Source organism: Aotus nancymaae, unplaced genomic scaffold, assembly GCF_030222135.1.
Source record: "Aotus nancymaae isolate 86718 unplaced genomic scaffold, 86718_ANA_hifiasm-v0.15.2.pri h1tg000011l, whole genome shotgun sequence".
NCBI lineage: Eukaryota > Metazoa > Chordata > Mammalia > Primates > Aotidae > Aotus > Aotus nancymaae.
Window position 1 is genome coordinate 22,728,046 of NW_026988422.1, and position 17,450 is coordinate 22,745,495.

Genomic DNA, 17,450 nt, shown 5'->3' on the forward strand with positions numbered 1-17,450 from the left:
CACTAACATTTCAATAAATAATGCTGCTCTAATTATTTGTGGAAACTAATTTATTCCAATTTAAAACTACCATCAGTGCTGCCTCCTAGAGTGCTTTTACACTTGACCACTGGCCACAAGAGGCTACTTCCATATAGCAACAAACAGATGGCTGAAATTGGAAAACTCAGCTAAATGTTCAGATGTTTCTAGACTCGCATGGGTTTCTGGCTCTTGCACACGGAGTAGATCTTGACTGTGTAGTCCTCAGGGGACTCTGTCCGGTGAAGTTTGGTGAGGGCAACTTCCACCCCCACACACACCAGCTGCCGTGTGTAGCCTCTTCCCCTCTGGTTGCTTTTCCTTGCAGCCTTGGCCTCTTTAGACCTGAGAACATCCGAGAATGAGGCAGTGGAGGAAGCAGCCCCACACAGAAAGCAGCTTTCTGAAGTAACCTCAGCAACTTCCTCCTCACCAGCAACTTCCTCCTCACCAAATACAAGGAACTGATCTTCTCCATTGGACTTGGCCTCCTGTCAGCCAAGGGTAACACTGTTGACCACCATCATGGTTGGTCCCGCTCCACCCTTGGCTCTGATGACATATGTGGGAGTCAGAGGAATTTTGATTGGCTGACTGCTGGCCTGTCACACAAATAAGACGGGGCAAGGGAGTTGCGATCTGACTTGACATGTGAAAAAAAAAAAAAAAAGCCATGGTCAGCAACCTCCTGCAACTGTTGAAAGGCTAATTTCGATCTCTAACTCATTAACAAAAGTGATCTCGTCACTGCCTGTTCCGCCCTGAGAGCCTTCTCTGCAAGGAGGTAGGTTGACTAACTCAGGGAGAAGGGTGCTGGTGGCAGAGCTGCCAATGGATTAGGGTCCTAGAGACATTGACATGAGGGGCAGTTGAGGACACTGGTAGTATTTAGCTGAGAGGAGAGACTATGAAGGAAATTTACAAAATCAGCTTTGACCTATTTGGAGGAGCTTATATAAAAGGATAAAATAATATGTTCTGGTAGTTCTAGAAAACAGGACAGAGACAACTAGATGGTACTTATGGATCTGAGCAGTGAGTGGCAGTAGTTTGGGAATTATTTATAAAAAAGACATTTTTCTGTTAACTCTCTTACCAGACAGTGAATTTCCCAAATTGACAAGTAAGAAAGCACAGGCTAGACATGCATCTGTCATGACGTTGAAGGGGTCCTTGCTTGAGTGAGAGACTGGAATGATGACTTTTGAGGTCCCTTACAGCCCAACAACTCTAGCTAAGTTGGAGAATAAGAGAATTCCATGACACCATATCTCCCCTCACTTCTGCCTGCCTCATCATTCAGCTCCCTTCACTCCTTTTAAAATCCTACTATGTTACAGCATTGGAGGAGGTTGCTCTAAGTAGGAACTGAAATCAGTAGATTAAAGAAGTGCTATGGAAGAGAAAACAATAAAACAACATTTTTTTCAAAGCCTACTATTGCCAGGATGTGTGCTAGGCACCATATATATGCCATTCTATTTAATCCTCATGGCATGCCTATGAGATATTTAGTGTTACTTCTGTGAGGAAGTCAGGGCTCAGAGAGGTTAAATAACTGCCCCAAGAACACACAGGTATTAAGTAGTGGAGCAGGGTTTGAACACAGGGGTCTCTGTGACTCCAAAGCGCAATGTGCCATGTCATTTTTACTGATCTGTTTATGGAAAATGGTACTGCTTTCTAATTTAGTATTGACATAAAGATTTCTTTCTAAATAAAAGTAAGTTATAAAAAATACTATATAACGAATGGAACAGATTTTACATGGATATGAAGTGGTACTAGTAGCTAGAATTATGAAAGTTTGGAAAATACTACTCCAAATATTTTGATAGCTAGCCTTTCAATTTAGCCTGTTTATATTTGGACTGCTCAGTATAAGGAAAAGAAGGAAACTTGAAAATTAAGTGAAATATGAGTTACTTCCCCTGTGCTCTGATAGGTGCATAATTGGTCATATGCTACAATAAGAAAATCAAATGAACCCTTTCAAACAACAACAAAAAAAACTGTGATTGTAAAATCCAGAGGAAAACCCCAGGTGGGACCTATCTGTATGAAGGATGAAGTTTCCAAGGTCTGAACATGGAGTGGCTGAGAGGAAGTGATGACCCTGTGAGTGAAGACCCTAAATCATGGGGGAGCCCTGTGGGTTTGAGAAACCCTGGACGAAAGGTGAAGAATTTTACAGACCTGTTTACAGACCTCTTTAGTGACAGAAGGGAGACCTTTGTGCAAAGGTCAAAGAATTGGGAAAGTCTGAAAAGAAAATAGGAAAGTAATAATGAAGATGAAATAACTACTTAGAATACTCTGTGCCATGTGATTTGCAGGCAAGATCTCATTTGTTTTTCACAATAATGCAATAAAGAAGTGATTCTGAGTCACATTTCATAAGTGAGAAGGCTGACACTCAAACATGTTCAATACCTGGACTGGGGCCCCGTGGTCAAGCCAGGACTGAACCTTGGACCACCAGTTACTTATTGTAACATATGACCAGTTACCCACTTATCAGTTCCAAACCCACACTCCTTCCCTTGCACCACACGCTTTTGTGTGGATGAGCCTCCACAACCCCATCAACAAAAACTGTCACTTTGTTACTTTTAATGTCTCCTGCTTCACAGGACACAGCCAGCCTCGAAGAGATCAGGGGTACATGCCCAGAGGGGCTGCTTCTCAATTTCTATGCTCAAGTGCTGCAGATCTCAGAGGCACATAAATGTCCCCCACATGGAGCAGAGGGCTTTGCAGTGCCTGATCCGGGCAGAAAACGGAGGCACCTGGGGCAGGATCATACAGAGTGAACCCTGTCCCTGCTGCAGCACTAGGTTTGGAGAAATCTACTGGGTATTTACACACCTTTCCCACTTCTGCTTGTGACTTGTGGCCAAACTCAAGAGTACCACCCATTTCCGGGAATAGTGGACTGAGGTAACAGAAACATTCTAGATTCATACAATTGGGATCAGCTTAGGATCATCTGAAAATGAAGGTTGTGTATGTCAGTTGCCTTCTAGCAGGACTGGTGGAGAGATATACTTAATGAATGATTTTAGAGAAGGGCTAGAGGTGAAGCACATGGCCTCTGCCCTCACTCATTGAAGACTATCTTCTGAAGTCCTATGGAGCTCAGTGCCTGCCACATGGCTACCCACATTTGAACTGAGCTGAATTTTCACCTATGGGCTGCAAAGGCTGTGTGTACTCTGGGATCTTTGTGAATCTGTCAGGGAAGGTGTCTTTGTCATGTTTGTGGATGGGGCTGTCTTTGGGGGTTTCCCCAGGGCTTTACACTCACTCTCCAAGGGTACATATGTAGTCATTCTCATCAGTGGAAATGCCCACCTGCCAGCAGAAGTTATCTGGAACCAAGCAAGAGCACTGTCGCTGGCTGTGGTGTTTCTCTCTAGTCAGTTCCCCTTTTTGCATTTGAGTTCTAGTGTCAGTCCTGACATTATTTCTCTCTCTACAAGGAGCCTTAGGAGGTATGGGGAGCTCACAAAGGCTCCTTTTGGCTTATTCTTAATACCTTGCTTCTGTGTTCCTTGGGAATGCTGCTGTATTTATGCATCTGGTCTCTTTTTGGAGCTGCAGTGGATGGGCATTTGTGACAGGTATGTTTTTGGAGGCTCAGATGCCTAGGGAGTGGTGTGAGAAAGCTGCAAGCTGCATCTGGGGCAGAAGTGTTAATGTGCTGATGGCCGGCCAGGGAATGCGTTAAAGGGATTGCAGAGAACATGCTTAAAACCTTGGACCATCAGGTTTGCTTCTCAGATTGACTACATTGGAGGTGGGATATTACAAAAGTGTGTCTCTTCCAGCCATTCCTTCATCTGTTTTCGTGAGCTAAGAGACAGAATAGGCAGAAAATAAAGGTGCCACTTACCAAATAACTGGCAGCCGTTCTTGGCCTTGGGGTGCTGGGGTCTCCGAGCAGCCTCTGCTCTAGAAGAAGCAGTCCAAAGATGCCAGCTGGCCCTGTCTGAGTCCCCTGTGCCAGTGGGAAAGCCAGAGGAGGGGGATTTCCTCCTCTTGCAGCCTCTCTGCAACGGACTTACTTGGCTTTCCTGTTTGACCCTTCCCTTCTCTGGTCCAGGGACCCTTCCCCAATATTTCTTCCCACCCAAATGCCCCATCCCAATATTAGCCCCACTTGGCACCAGAGACCAAGAACTAATTTAAGAAACATTCTTGGGTCAAAAAAGAGCCCAGGCAAGTGATTTAACATACTGTGTTTCACATACTGTGAACATATTTGCATTTGCAAATGGGCTTAAAATATCGCCTCCATTAATAGTAATTTAAGGTTCTGGAGAGTCAGGTGAAAATAACTTTTGGCAAAGGGAACTTCCTACTCTTCTTAAATTGTAATAATGAAGGAGACAGACTGTTAATCTTACATGTAACCTCAATCTTGGGACTAAGGCTCTGGACTAAAATGGACGTTATGTGCTCAGACTTGCAGTCCATGTTATGTCTGCTGCTGCAGACACTATTAATAGTATTTCTGTGAGCCATTCTGTGTATAATGGGAGCTTTTATAAATCTCTATTTACGTATTCCTAATATATCTACTAAGTGCTTGCTATGTCCCAAGTACTAGAGATTTAACAGGGAGCATAAAAGACTTATAAGGTGAAGATATACTTTTGGTTTCTAGCCTAGTGGGGAAATCATATTAGATTAATCACACTAGACATGACTACATAGCAATGGTAATTTAAAGAGAAGGAAATTGTTCTATGTGACTATGTCAGCTGATTAATTACTAAGTCTTTGCATTTGATATTTTGGTTAGTCTATTATTCTAGGATTTCATGTGCCCCCTTCCTGGGTGAAGGTGAGGATGGCATTTTATGGAGTTGAGGCTAGGGCGGGTGGAGAGAAAACATGAAAGATGAAGAGATGAGCCAAGCCAGATTCTTCAGGAGAAAAATCAAGGTCCAAATACCATGTTTCAAAAATCAGATTGAGGTGGGAGTTGAGGTTAGGGGTCCCTAGATCAGGAGATTGAAGCTTCAAAGAGATAAAACTAGAGCAAAAGCAAGCAGGAAGGGTGGTGGAGAGGTCCCTGGGCACTTCTCCAGAGTCCATTCTAGTGTTGGCAATCCACCTTTCATGGTCAGGCAGGTAAGAGTATTTGTGAGGTGGGAGAAAGGATAGGGCCATATGCTGAGAACACAGTCCTTTATGGGCCCCTATCTCTCTTCTCATCTCCTCTACAGTGTTGTTTCTGAACTGTACATTGGCTTACACTCGGGCTGAGGTTTGAGAAATAGGCGCCATTTTGAATATGTGTGGAGGAAGAAAAGTGTGTCTTCAGCACTTTCTGTCTCCCCATCACTGCCCTGAGACGTCAACACTGGGAAGCATCTCATTTCCTATTAGTCCTCCTTTATTCGTGGATGGATAAGATTCCTTTCTGAGTTCCATTTCCTATTTAGAGAAATTAACTTGAACCTAATTCCTAATGGCTTAAAAAAAAAATCTCCCTTCCAGCTAGCATTTGCATTTTAACAGGGGCTTTCAAAAAATGCCTTAGCCCAAGGAATGAGTAATGTGGGAATTCCAAGCAGCAGGGTAGGCCTGATGCGTGGAACGGAGAAGGCCCCTCAGGTTGTGTCCTTGAAACACTGGCTTCCTCTCTTTGACCTTGATGCTGTTTCTGAGAAAACAAGAATCAGACTACCTTAGGGGGCCAGGATGGACATGGCTCCCTTTCAGTGAGTTCTGTGAGCTTCATTCCTGCCAGGCAGAGCCTTCAAGTGGAAGAGCACAGACTAGGAGAAGCACCTGTGAAACTTTGCATGATTCTTACCTTTTTGGCCAAAAGGAAACAAAAAAAAAATCGTTTACAAATTTATCAATAGTTTGAAAATGAGGTGCTCCTTGACTCAGAAAGTCTTGATTCCAGATACAACTAGGAGAACTAGGTGTATGTCTTATACACAAATTTGCTCTTGGGGGACTGGAAAAGCTAAATGCTATTGCCATGCTATGCTCCTTCTTCTAGGCCAGTGAGGGTAACGTACTCTTCATTTTAATACTTCAGTTCCTTACAATATTGGAAAGTGGATAAAAGTACCCTCCGCTCCTTCTGAGTATGGATAGACATTTCTTCTCGGTACCTATGCGTCCTTGATGCAGCTCTCCTCTTGTCTACGTAGAAACGCTGTGCTCCCAAATGACTGTCGGAAAGAATAACTCGTGAAAGAAAACAAGCATTAGATCAGGAAATTCTCCACAAATGGGGGATAAGGGGGACTTGCTCCAAGGAGAGATTGGAAACCAAATCAGACATAAAATCCAGCCTGAGCTAGAAGGAGATGTGGCTGGTGGGAGCTTGAGGAAAACAGAGCTCAGGACGGGGGACATCTCCACCTCCAGTCATCTCCTCTGTCCACCAGACACCAGGAAGTGTTCATATTCCATCGAGGCAGCCCTCACACCCACCCCTTCCTCGTCATGCCCACTGCCCCTTTATTGCTTCAGGTTCGCCATCTCAAATCTATGAGCCTATAATGCTGGCTTTCTTGATGACCCTGATACCAGCCCTCACCTCTTGACAGGCTTATTTTCTTTAAGCTGTTATTACATCATTTTTCTGCTCCCAAATTATTAATTCCAAACTTCCAATTTTCTGTTAAATTAAATATAAATTCCTTATTTGACTTTCCATATCCTATTAAGCTATTTTGCTCTCCTTGCTCTACTTACAGAAACTAATTTCCCATTATTTGTCCAAAGTCAACTTCTGCTGTAGTCCAGTCAGCTTTTCTTATTGTCCTATAAAAATTCCATGGTCACTCCTCCATTTCCATGTGTCCTTAAAAATTGTTATGTTTGATTGTGTCTCAGAAAGTTGCTAAAGACTGCTATACCAATGAAAAGCATCGAACATAGGGTCATGCTTGATATTTTTACGTTTGTGCATGTATGCGTGTATCAAATATATGGTTGAAATATTTGTCCAGTGAAACTCAATCAGCCCTAAAGTGATTCTTTAGGAAGCAGCAGTTCTTTGAGACCCATTAAACAGATGCCTCGGATGCAGGGTTATACATTATCAGGAATCTGTTTTGGGAAGAATTATGGAAAGCTTGCAAAGCCTTTCAAGGACAGAGGCAGACAGCTACCACGTTGAGTCCTAGGAAATTAACAATTGTTAATGTTGTGTGTGTGCTTTTTTTTTTTTTTTTTTTTTTAAAGACAGCAATTCTCAGAGAAAGACTGTTAAACAGTGCAGTGGCTCAGGCCCTCATGAGTGGGAGTATCAGAATGAGTGGACTGACTTACTTAGAGCCAATACTGGGTGGAGCCTCATCTGCTATAACAGAAACCGACCCCTGCAAGTACTAACATGCCTGGCTCACTTTGTTCCTGCTACCAGACTACACTTCTGAGACTAAGTCTGAATCACCTGCCAAAGCTCAGTTCAAATATGACCACCTTTACACAACCCTTCCAAGCTGTAGGAGTGCTTGCTATTCTCCAGGTCTTCTGAAGCCCTGGATCACCTGTAGCCAGCTCAGCAGACTCTACACAGACAGGGGTCTTTTAAATGTACCAAATTGGCTACTATGTTAAAAATAAGAGGAACTGACTCAGGGTGAGAGAGATGAAGTGTCCATGTGTTCTCCTTAATTCTCTTTATTCCTGGAAATGTAATGAGACTCTTAGAGGTGAACTGAAAAGTTATGGAGTTCAACCACCCACTCAATTCAAGATTCTCTCCTAAAATGTCTCTTCCGTGTGATTACCCCCACTTTGGATAGAATGGTACTGGTGAAGGGAGCTTATCACCTCACAAGAAAATCCACTCATTGGTTATAGCTCCCTATTAAAAGTTTTCCATCATCTGGAGCTGAAATCTGGCTCCCTGTGACTTCTAGTTATTGGAACTACTTGCCCTTCAGCAACAGTGTATGTATCCTCCCATGGAAGGACCTTTAATATTTGCAGACAGCCAGCATGTACTTGCAATCTTTTTCAGTGTCTTCAGGTTCGTTTCTCTAGTCCTTTTAGTTGTTCTTTGTTTGACGTAATTTCCTTATTCACTAGTGAACCTTGCTGCCCTTCCCCTCGATAAACTGAATTTGTCAGTGTCATTCAAGTGTAACTGACCTCACTGAATGTGATACCACCAGCGATGTGGTCTGATTAGCACAGAATTCAGTGAATGAATTCTACACTAGAATTAGATGAAATTTTAGTTAGCCATGCCACACTAACATTTATGTGATTTTTTGTTTACTATGGGTAGACTATTTCTCCTGTATCTGCTTCTTCGTCTTACACAGTTGTTATTTCAAAACTTAAGTCCAGATTCTTACACTTACCCTCAGGGGACCCATCACGTTCGTATTAGTCTCTCTTTTCAGGCTTTATGAATATTAATTCAGCTAACCAATTTTTGAGCTATCTGTCTCATTTTGTGCCATCTGCACGGCAGAAGTTTACTTTCTGTTGCTTTTATTAGTAGTTTTACTAAATATGTGAAAGTGAAATAGTAAAACTCTGGGTCCTGTAGCATCCACTGTGGGATGTCTAATCTTTTAGACAAGAATGATTCTTGACACTCAGTTGCTGAGTCAAATGAATAAATCAATCAATACTTAGTCCTCATTTCCCATATTTATCTATCATCATATCCTGCTAATTATAATTCTAAATATTTCTTGATCTATCCACTTTCCCCCTACTTCTGCTGCTACTATCCCAGACCAAACAGCCATCTTCTTTCACTCAAACAATGCAGTAGCCAACGAATTGGTCTTCCTGCATCTGTCCTGGCTTCCCTAGCATCCATTTGCTACACAGAAACCATGGTCATTTTTTCAAAATGCAAATCTGATGATGTCACTCTCAGCTCTAATTTCTTCTGTGGTTCACATATAAAGACCAAAATCTTCAACTGACCCATAAGACAAGTGTGCTCTGGCCCCTGCTCACCTCTTCAGCCTTGTCTTCCATCTGTCTCTTCATTTTGGCCACAGAGACCTCCTCATACCTTCTCTCCTGTGCCCTCCTGCCTCAGTGCCCTTGCATATGCTGTTCCCTAGGCCTAGCATTCTTCTGTCAACTCCCCAGCCCTTCACCTACTTAGCACCTACCTATTCAATCTGTTCTGTTTCCCCATTGGTACATTACAAACTGCTGCCAAACTTAGCAGCTTAGAACAATGAATCCTTTACCTTCTCTCACAATGTTTGGGGTCAGGAATTTCAGCAGGCCTTGGCTGATTTTTCTGTTCCTCATTAATTTTTCTGTGCCATCAACTGATATAACCTGATGTTATTAAGCTGATGGATGGGCTGATCTGGTGATGCACTGTCTAGTTTGGTAGCCACTGATCGTTTGAAATGCGGTTAGTTCTAATCGAGATGTGCTGTAACTATAAACTACCCACATGATTCTTGAAGATTTTGTACCCCCCTCAAAAAATTTAAAATATCTATTAATAATTTTTATTCTGATTACATGTTGAGATTATAATATTTCAGATACATTAGATCAAATAAAATATGTTATTAAAATTAATGTTACCTATTTCTTTTTAATTTCTTTAATGTGACTAGTAGAAATTTTCAAATTGTATCTGTGACTTGTAATTGTGGCTTGTATTATATTCTAATTGGACAGTGCTGATCTAGAGCATGGGTCAAGCAGTTTTTTCCTATGAAAGGCCACATAGAAAATGTTTTCAGCTTTGCAGGCCATGTGGTCTCCATCATAACTGTTCGATTCTGCCATTGTAGTGCATAAGTAGCCATAGATAATAATTTACAATAGACATGGTGGTGTTCCAGTACAACTATTAATAAAAATGGGTGGTAGCCAGATTTGGCCTGTAGGCTGTAATTTGCTGACCCCTGATCTAGAAGATCCAAGATTTTATTCATATGTCTGGTGACTTGGCAGAGATGGCTGGAAGGCTCAGCTGGGACCATGACCCAAACCACTACACATGCCTCACCAGCATGATGGCCTCAAGGTAGTGGGCCGTCTTACATGGTGGCTCAGAACTCCAGAAAACATACTCCAAGAGAGACAGGTAGAAGCTGCAAGGCTTTTTATGACCTAGGTCTCGAAGTCCCAGAATATCACTTGTACTCCATTCTATGGTCAAACAAGTCACTTAGGCTACCCCAGATTCAAGGAGAAGAAATCAGGCTCCACCTCTTCATGGGAGGAGGAGTAGCCAAGAATATGTGTTTATCTTTAATCTACCATATCATTCTTCAAATCTCAGTTTAGGCTGGTCCTGTTATAGGTTGTCAAAGTACCACAAACCTCTCTTTTGTAGCACTTGTCATAGCTAGTTTTACATTTCTTTGTGTGATTACTTGATCACCATCTTGCTTTTCTACTAAACTGAGGCAACCACATGAAGAGGAACTGTTTCTGGTTTTGCTCATTATATTCCTAGCACCAAACACAATGAATATTTATGGAAGAAACAAACGAATGAATGAAGCAATAGCAAATGAATGAATGAGTAATAACTGTATCAAGATTAATCCCACATTTCTCCATATTGCTCTCAAGTATATCATGAGATACTCTGTCTGAAGCCTTGTCAAAATTCAGATACATTTGATTCCCAGTAACCTTCTTATTTGGAACTTCAGAAACTTTATAAAAAAGGAAATAAGTCTATCCTACTCCTCCCAGTATCTCAAAGGTAGTAATAGCTGCTGCAAACATACAGCTTCAGGTCCTGGTGCTCTGAGAAGTAACGCGGTACAGCATGTCACACCCAGAGGCAAGCCAAGGCCCCAGGAAGCTGGCGTTGGACCAGAACTACACCCTTCTCTCACCGAGCTGATGATGTGCTAGTCCAGCAGGCCTGGCTTGTCCAACCACAAGTATGAACTGGCAGAAGGCAGTGAGCTGGGCCCTGACTACTGCTTGACTGAGGCCAACCTAATTCTTCCTCCACAGAGGCTGTGGTGTCCCCTGCTTTGTGCAGGGCAAGAACTCTTGCATGCCTTTGGAGAAGCCAAGGACTACCTACCACCTTCCACACTGGCTCTGGAGCCTGCCTTGTAGTTATTTGTGGACACTCTTCTTTTTTAGTGCCGCATGAGGGACCAAGGCCTACACATCTTTACACCCCCTCAACCTCTAGAACAAGTCTGACACTGAGTAGACGTAGCAAACGTTCGCCTTGAAGACTACCTCAATAAATAACCTTCTGAGGCACCAACAAACTTCTCAGCATTTTTCCTGATACTCCAGTTACCACCAATATTTTAGACAAGGTTGTGAAATAAGCAATCTTTTTCCTTGTTGCTCTCCAACATCTACCGCTGGCCCCTCCTCTCACCTCCCGTTTCATCCTCTTTGCACTCCCCTGTCCCACCCCATTTCTGGCTGCCACCACCCACCTCTCCTCATCCTGCCTTTTGCCTAAACAAGAGCCTACATGCTCTTTCAGACCTCAGACACAAAGATACCCCTTCTCTGTTCCTTCTTTTTCTGCCCAAGTAGTCATATATCCCCAGAGCTCTTCGAGGTGTGGCTTAGATGGAGCACTGTAGTGTGCACCTGAAACCTAAACACAGGCTGGGAAGCTGATGCCTGTCCAGCTTAGAGCAGGGAAGAGCTCTCTGTACCTGGCGCACAGTGGGTACTCAAGCAGTGTTTGCGAAATGAACAGCAGCTCAGGAAAGAAACTCTCTTGATGCAAAGGGATGCTTTTGGGCACCTTCTCCGCCCATCCCAGTCTGTCTCTCTGAGTGTCCTCTCGATTCCAGGAGCCACCATCACACCTGGCCCTGGGCTGTGCTGCTCCCCTGTGTACCTGAGGCTGGATAGCATCAGAGTCCTCTGCTGACTCCCGTGGCAGAGCAAAAGCTGGTTGGCATTTTTAAAGGAGCTACACCAGTGTGAAAGAAACACAGTGAGGCTGCATGGGTTTAAATCTCAACTGTACCATTTACTAACTGGGTGGCCTAGGTCAAGTACTGTGATCTCTCTGAGACGCCATTCTTTCATCTATAACATGGGAACAAATAACCTCACCTTGTTGTGAGCAGTAACAGTACGATTAATCATCTAGTACATCTTCCTCGTGTTCTCTGATGGGCCGGACATATAAAGTAAGTGAAAGTGGGCTATGGCAGGTGCTCTTCTTGGTTTCTGGAATGAGCCTCCAGTTGTTACACGGAGGCTCCTCTTTTTAGGTTTCTGACTAGTTCACCCACCTCATAGACCTTCTTCTGTGCTTAGCTGACAGAAATCTCCTCTCAGAGAATCCCCCCATAAATTCGTAGGTTCTTCCCTCTCCCATTCCCCATTTTGCTCTCTCCCTCCAAAGGCAAGAGTTTCCACTTTCCAGGCCCACTGGAGAAAGTTCTGGCTTCTGGTTGTGTTGGGGTTTCATTCCAGAGGGAGTGGGGACATTTCTACTCTTCTTCACAGCCAATGACATTGGAGAGACTGGCTTCCTAACCCAGCCCACACCCTCGCACATACACATCATGGCTAGAGTGGACAGAAATTCTTCATGTGGGGCACGTATACTTTATAAAAGAAAATCATGCAATCTTGAGTATTTTAGCATCCTATTACAACAAGGTCACTGATAAACTAAGTGTCCAGAGTGTTTTCTAGGCTGGTGTGTGGTCTCCAAATTAACATTAGTGAAGCTTACTGGAAGGATTGTTACAGCTGGGCCAGGCCAGGATTTTGAGGAGAGAAGTGATTGCTGTCGCCAAATCCTTGAAGGACTTTGGCAGAACTGTGTTAGGCTTACTCTGGGTAGCTTCAGAGGACAAAACCAGTATTGGCAGAAGGAAGATAAGGAGAAGCAGCTTCTGACCCAGGGGAAGTTAGAGAGTTTGCAAACTGGGAAGTCAAAAATGGTCCTGATTCCTTGTGAGGGTCAGGGCTTCTCCTCACTGTGTGAATTACCAGGGCCATCTGTCAAAGATTCCTCAGAGCAATACTGATTTCATGAAATTATTTGAATTAACGGTGATTTGTTAAATTTATAGTAAACTATAATTTGATTTGTGTCCCTGTTTGACATGCCACCCCAGAAAAAAATTATCTTTGGTTAGGTCAAACATAATGGTTTTTTGGTTTGCAAACCATGAGAGATTCCTATATTAGGTGGAAGTTCAGATTCAAAGGGCCCTCAATTTTCTGGGTTTTTGGGTTTGTTTGTTTTTGTTTTTTAATAGAAGCCAGCCTAATGAGTAGGAAGTGTTTCTCACTGTCATTTTATAATGAATTTTTAAATTTTGAGCATGATCATCTTTTCAAATGTATTAGTTATTTCCAGTTCCATATGCAATCTGCACATTTGCTTTGGCCACTTTTAATGTGGGTCTTTGGCCTTTTTCTTATTTTTCTTATTGATTTGTAGAGGGTCTTTTATACATAGAAAATTAATGCTTTGTGACAAGTTGCAAATATTTTCAGTTGCTGAAATACACAGTAGGTGTTTCATGTATGAGCTGAATGGCTGGTTCCTGATTGCTCTCTCCTTCCCTTCCAGCCAATAGATTTCAGAGTTTGGGCATTATCTGTTGAGCCAAAGCTGACACCACGCAAGGGTAGAGCCTGGGAACAGAATTCTCTATCTGATTCCTATGAACTTCCTTATACTAAATCACCAACAGCAACCTACGTATCATAGAATATGAGAGTTGAACAAGTGTTGGCAAGGATGTGGAGAAATTGGAGCTCTTGTTCCAGTTGTCGAAGGGAATGTAAAGTGATGTAGCCACTATGGAAAATAGTGTAGCAGTTCCTCAGAAAACTAAAAATAAAATGACCACATGATCTAGCAATTCCCTTTCTGGATATATGCCCAAAAGAACTGAAAGCAAGGTCTTAAAGAGATATTGGTACACCCTTGTTCATAGAAACAATACGTGCAATAGCCAAAAGGTGGAAGCAACTCAGTGTTCATCAACAGATGAATGGATAAACAACGTAGTATATACATACAGTGGAATATCATTTAGTCTAAGAAGGAAAGGAAATTCAAACACATGCTACAATGTGGATGGCCCTTGAATACATTATACTAAGTGAAATAAACCAGTCACAAAAAGATAAATCCTGTATGAGTCTACTTAAAACCCAAGCAGTCAAATTCATGGAAACAGAAGGTGGAATGGCAGTTGTCAAGAGCGGAGAGGAGGAGAGAATGAGGAGTTATTGTTGAATAGGTATAGAGACTTAGTCTTACAAGATGAAAAGGGTTCTGGGGATGGATATAGTGATGACTGCACAACAAAATGAATGTATTTTATACCACTGTACACTCAAAAGGTTAAGACGGCAAATTTTATGTGTATTTTACCACAACTAATAGTAATTTCTAAAACTTATATGATGTAATTTCACCCTTCCATATTGTTAAAGATCACAAATTAGAAAACGTGTTAGCAAAAGGTACATGAAAATAAGCGCTCTTGTGTTGATCAGAGCATAAACATATTATCTCAGGGGAGAACAATTTGTAACTATTCTTTGGCCCTTTGGTCAAACAATTCTACTTATAGGAATATAGCTTACTCCCACCTATGTGATATGGCATATAATCAAGATTTTCCATTGCAACAAAAGATTGGAAGCAACCTTAGTATCTATCAGCAATATATATATTATTGTCATCCAATGGAATACAATAGACTAATATGCAACTGTAAGCATGAGGATACTCATTACATGCTGATACAGAATAATCTCCAAGGTAGTCATATGTGTGCAAAACTGTACATAGTATGCTACCATTTGTGCTTAAAAAGAAAATGAAAACAGAATATGGATATATCTTTTTATTTAGTTTTGTCTAAAGTAGCTTTAAGTAGAGGCAAGAAACTGGTGTAACAATGATCAGCCCAGTTACATCTGTGGAAGAAAACTAGACAGCTAGGGGACAAGGCTGGGAGGAAGACCTGCTTTCTATTATTTGTCACCTTTACCTTTCAAATTTAGTACCATGTACAGGTATGATCTATTCAAAAATATTTATTAAAAAAAGAAAAGGTATAGTCTAGAAGGAAACAAAACGTAACAGACACTTCTAGCTCAGTGCTCTGCACTGGGTGCTGTGAGAGCAGAGAGGAAAGAAACACAAATGGCTTCTAAACAACACCGTCTGGGGAATAAATTTCTGCTATTGGATCAAGAATAGTTGTGCATCTTTTCCTGGAAAGAACTGATTTGTTTTTACCAACAGAGCTATGAATTAGTGGACAGACACGTGAATTAATTCACTGGTTAGGTTTTCCTTTTTACATTGGCTGTTAGAAAGCTATAAGCCAAACTTATGTCCTGCTCAGTGCAAATTGGGTAGATTTCTAGGGCAAGTGTTTAGCACTGGCCTCTTCTTGGCTTCATCACGTAGATTAAGTGAATTGCTCTCAAAGTGTGGTCCTTATGTTGTTAAACATAAACATTCATGGGTTTCATCCCAACCTACTAAGCCAGACGTTCTGCGGATGAGACCCAGGAAACTCTCCAGGTGATTTTTACTCACATTAAAGTTTGAGAACCACAGGAAAACTAAAGGAAGGCTTATTTCTAAGCACAAATACAACACTCTCCAATTGCCCCCATTATGCCTGTTGTGTTGGTCAAGATAGATAATGCTAGCTACTGCAATAATCAATCCCCAAAAGTTTGTTTTTTTGCTAATATTGAAATCCAATGTAGATCAGTTGTCAGAAAGGTATAGAGAGCTGCTTTACTAGTTTATGCGGCAAACCAGGTCCCTTCCATTGTAAGACTTCGCTATTTTACTAGGCCCTTGGACTTTTCCTCTGGATCCCCTGCTGCTAAGAGGGCAGGAGAGAGAGGAAAGAGAGGAGACTTTAGCAACCAGATATGGAAGAAACATCTCTTCTGTCCACAATTCCATTGGCAAGAAGCCAATCTCATGGCCTATCTAACTGCAGGAGAGGCTGGGAAATGTGGCCCATCTATGGAGCTGAGAGCAAAAGGAAATGGCTTTGATGAACCCCTAGCATTGTCTCTGCACACCCAAGAACCCAAGTGAATCCCACACTCCACTTCCAGGTCACGTTTTGGTGAACATCGGTTTTCAGTTTCCTTTTCTAATCAAGTTTTATCTTTTCTTTTTTGACTCTAGCACTATGGGACTGAGTACCATTCTCATTGTGATGGCCCTCCTGAGCTCTGGTAAGAAACTTTCAGCTTTGTTAAGTCCTGGAATCCTTTCACTGTCTCCTGATGAGTCTGACCACTGCAAGCCCAGGCCTGACTTGGTGGGTTTTACTCACTTTCTACTGAGCATTGTACAAGACCACATGCAAAAAAGACTTTCCTGGAGAAGAAGGAAGTGTTATGATTGAAAGCAGCTGATGGCAGGCAGGCCCAGCCTGGGATGGAGCCCTCCTCTGTGTGCTTCCTCCTCCTCCGCAGTCTCACATCAGTGAGCCTAGATGCTCAGAGTAGGGTAGTCTGGCCCATCCCATGGGGCTGGGGGAAGGCTGCTGCACTGAGGCCCCTGAGACTTGACTCTTCTGCTCCACACATATTCTCTTCTGGTCTTTTCTGACCCTGTTTCTGGCATTGTCAGCCTCCTAGGAAACAACTAATGGGATTCCAAAAGTCTCCCTTCACACGGAGCATTGGTTTTCATGTCCCTGCCTTCCCTACCCTCTCCCACGCCCTCCCCTACAGCCCATGCACTTAGCTCATGGTTGCCACTGCTTACTGACAACTATGGATCATCAGCTAATTGTGTCAGCTGATTTACAGTGGAGCTAATGGAGCTGAAGCTTCAGAGCCCCGCATTTGTACAACCCTTTCTAAATCCCCCTCAAGACCCTCTGAAGGGCCCCCTAGCAGTGTGGTCACATGTCTTATGCTTTGGTAAAATTTGGATAAGTAAGATATTTTAACCACAATAAGTTACGACTGCTGTCTCCTTCCTCTGCAACTTTTCCCTCCATCCCATTCTCCTGCCGTCTGGTGGTGTTAACAGTCAGGGGCATTTTGTATTTGAATTCTACATTGTTTTTCTTAACTATCCACCACCTCCCTTTAAAATTGTAATAGCATCCGGCCTCAGAAAACTCAGATCTTCCCTGTTTGCTGCTTCACTTTGAGTTTCAGTTTCTTCATCTGTAAACGAAGGTTGGCCGCAGTCCCTGCCACGTATCCTATGACTCAGTGTCTTGTAGTTACTCCTGCCCCACCCCTTCCTGCTGTTCCTTCTCTCCACCTGCAGGCCTGAGAGGGAAGCCACCCCAGTCAGGGAGGTGAACTGAACCTGAAGTTTGGCTACAGCATCCACAGGCCACCAATCACGAGTTCACCTCCTCCAAATGGCCGCACACCAGGGCCTTGGCCACTGTCTCCATGTCTGCTGTGATTGATGAGGAGTCAGGGTACTACAAAGAGATACTCCCTCAGATCCATGCTGGCTGGGA

At 42.7% G+C, this 17,450-nt stretch overlaps 1 protein-coding gene across 6 annotated transcripts in view; it reads left to right on the forward strand.

The window, feature by feature from the left end:
* The window catches only part of CD86 (CD86 molecule), a 63,258-nt gene that overhangs the window by 19,550 nt on the left and 26,258 nt on the right, over positions 1–17,450 (forward strand). For 3 of the 6 annotated variants that reach the window (XR_001111327.2, XM_012476231.2, XM_012476230.2), the window contains exons 1-2: positions 3,512–3,644; positions 16,145–16,194. Coding sequence is in view for 5 of the 6 variants with exons in the window: in XM_012476231.2 (XP_012331654.2) it covers positions 3,628–3,644; positions 16,145–16,194 (67 nt within the window). In the remaining variant the exon portion in view is untranslated. Of the gene's footprint in view, positions 1–702; positions 806–3,383; positions 3,645–16,144; positions 16,195–17,450 lie in introns of those variants that run through there. The other 3 variants (XM_012476228.2, XM_012476226.2, XM_012476227.2) reach the window with 3 other exon arrangements.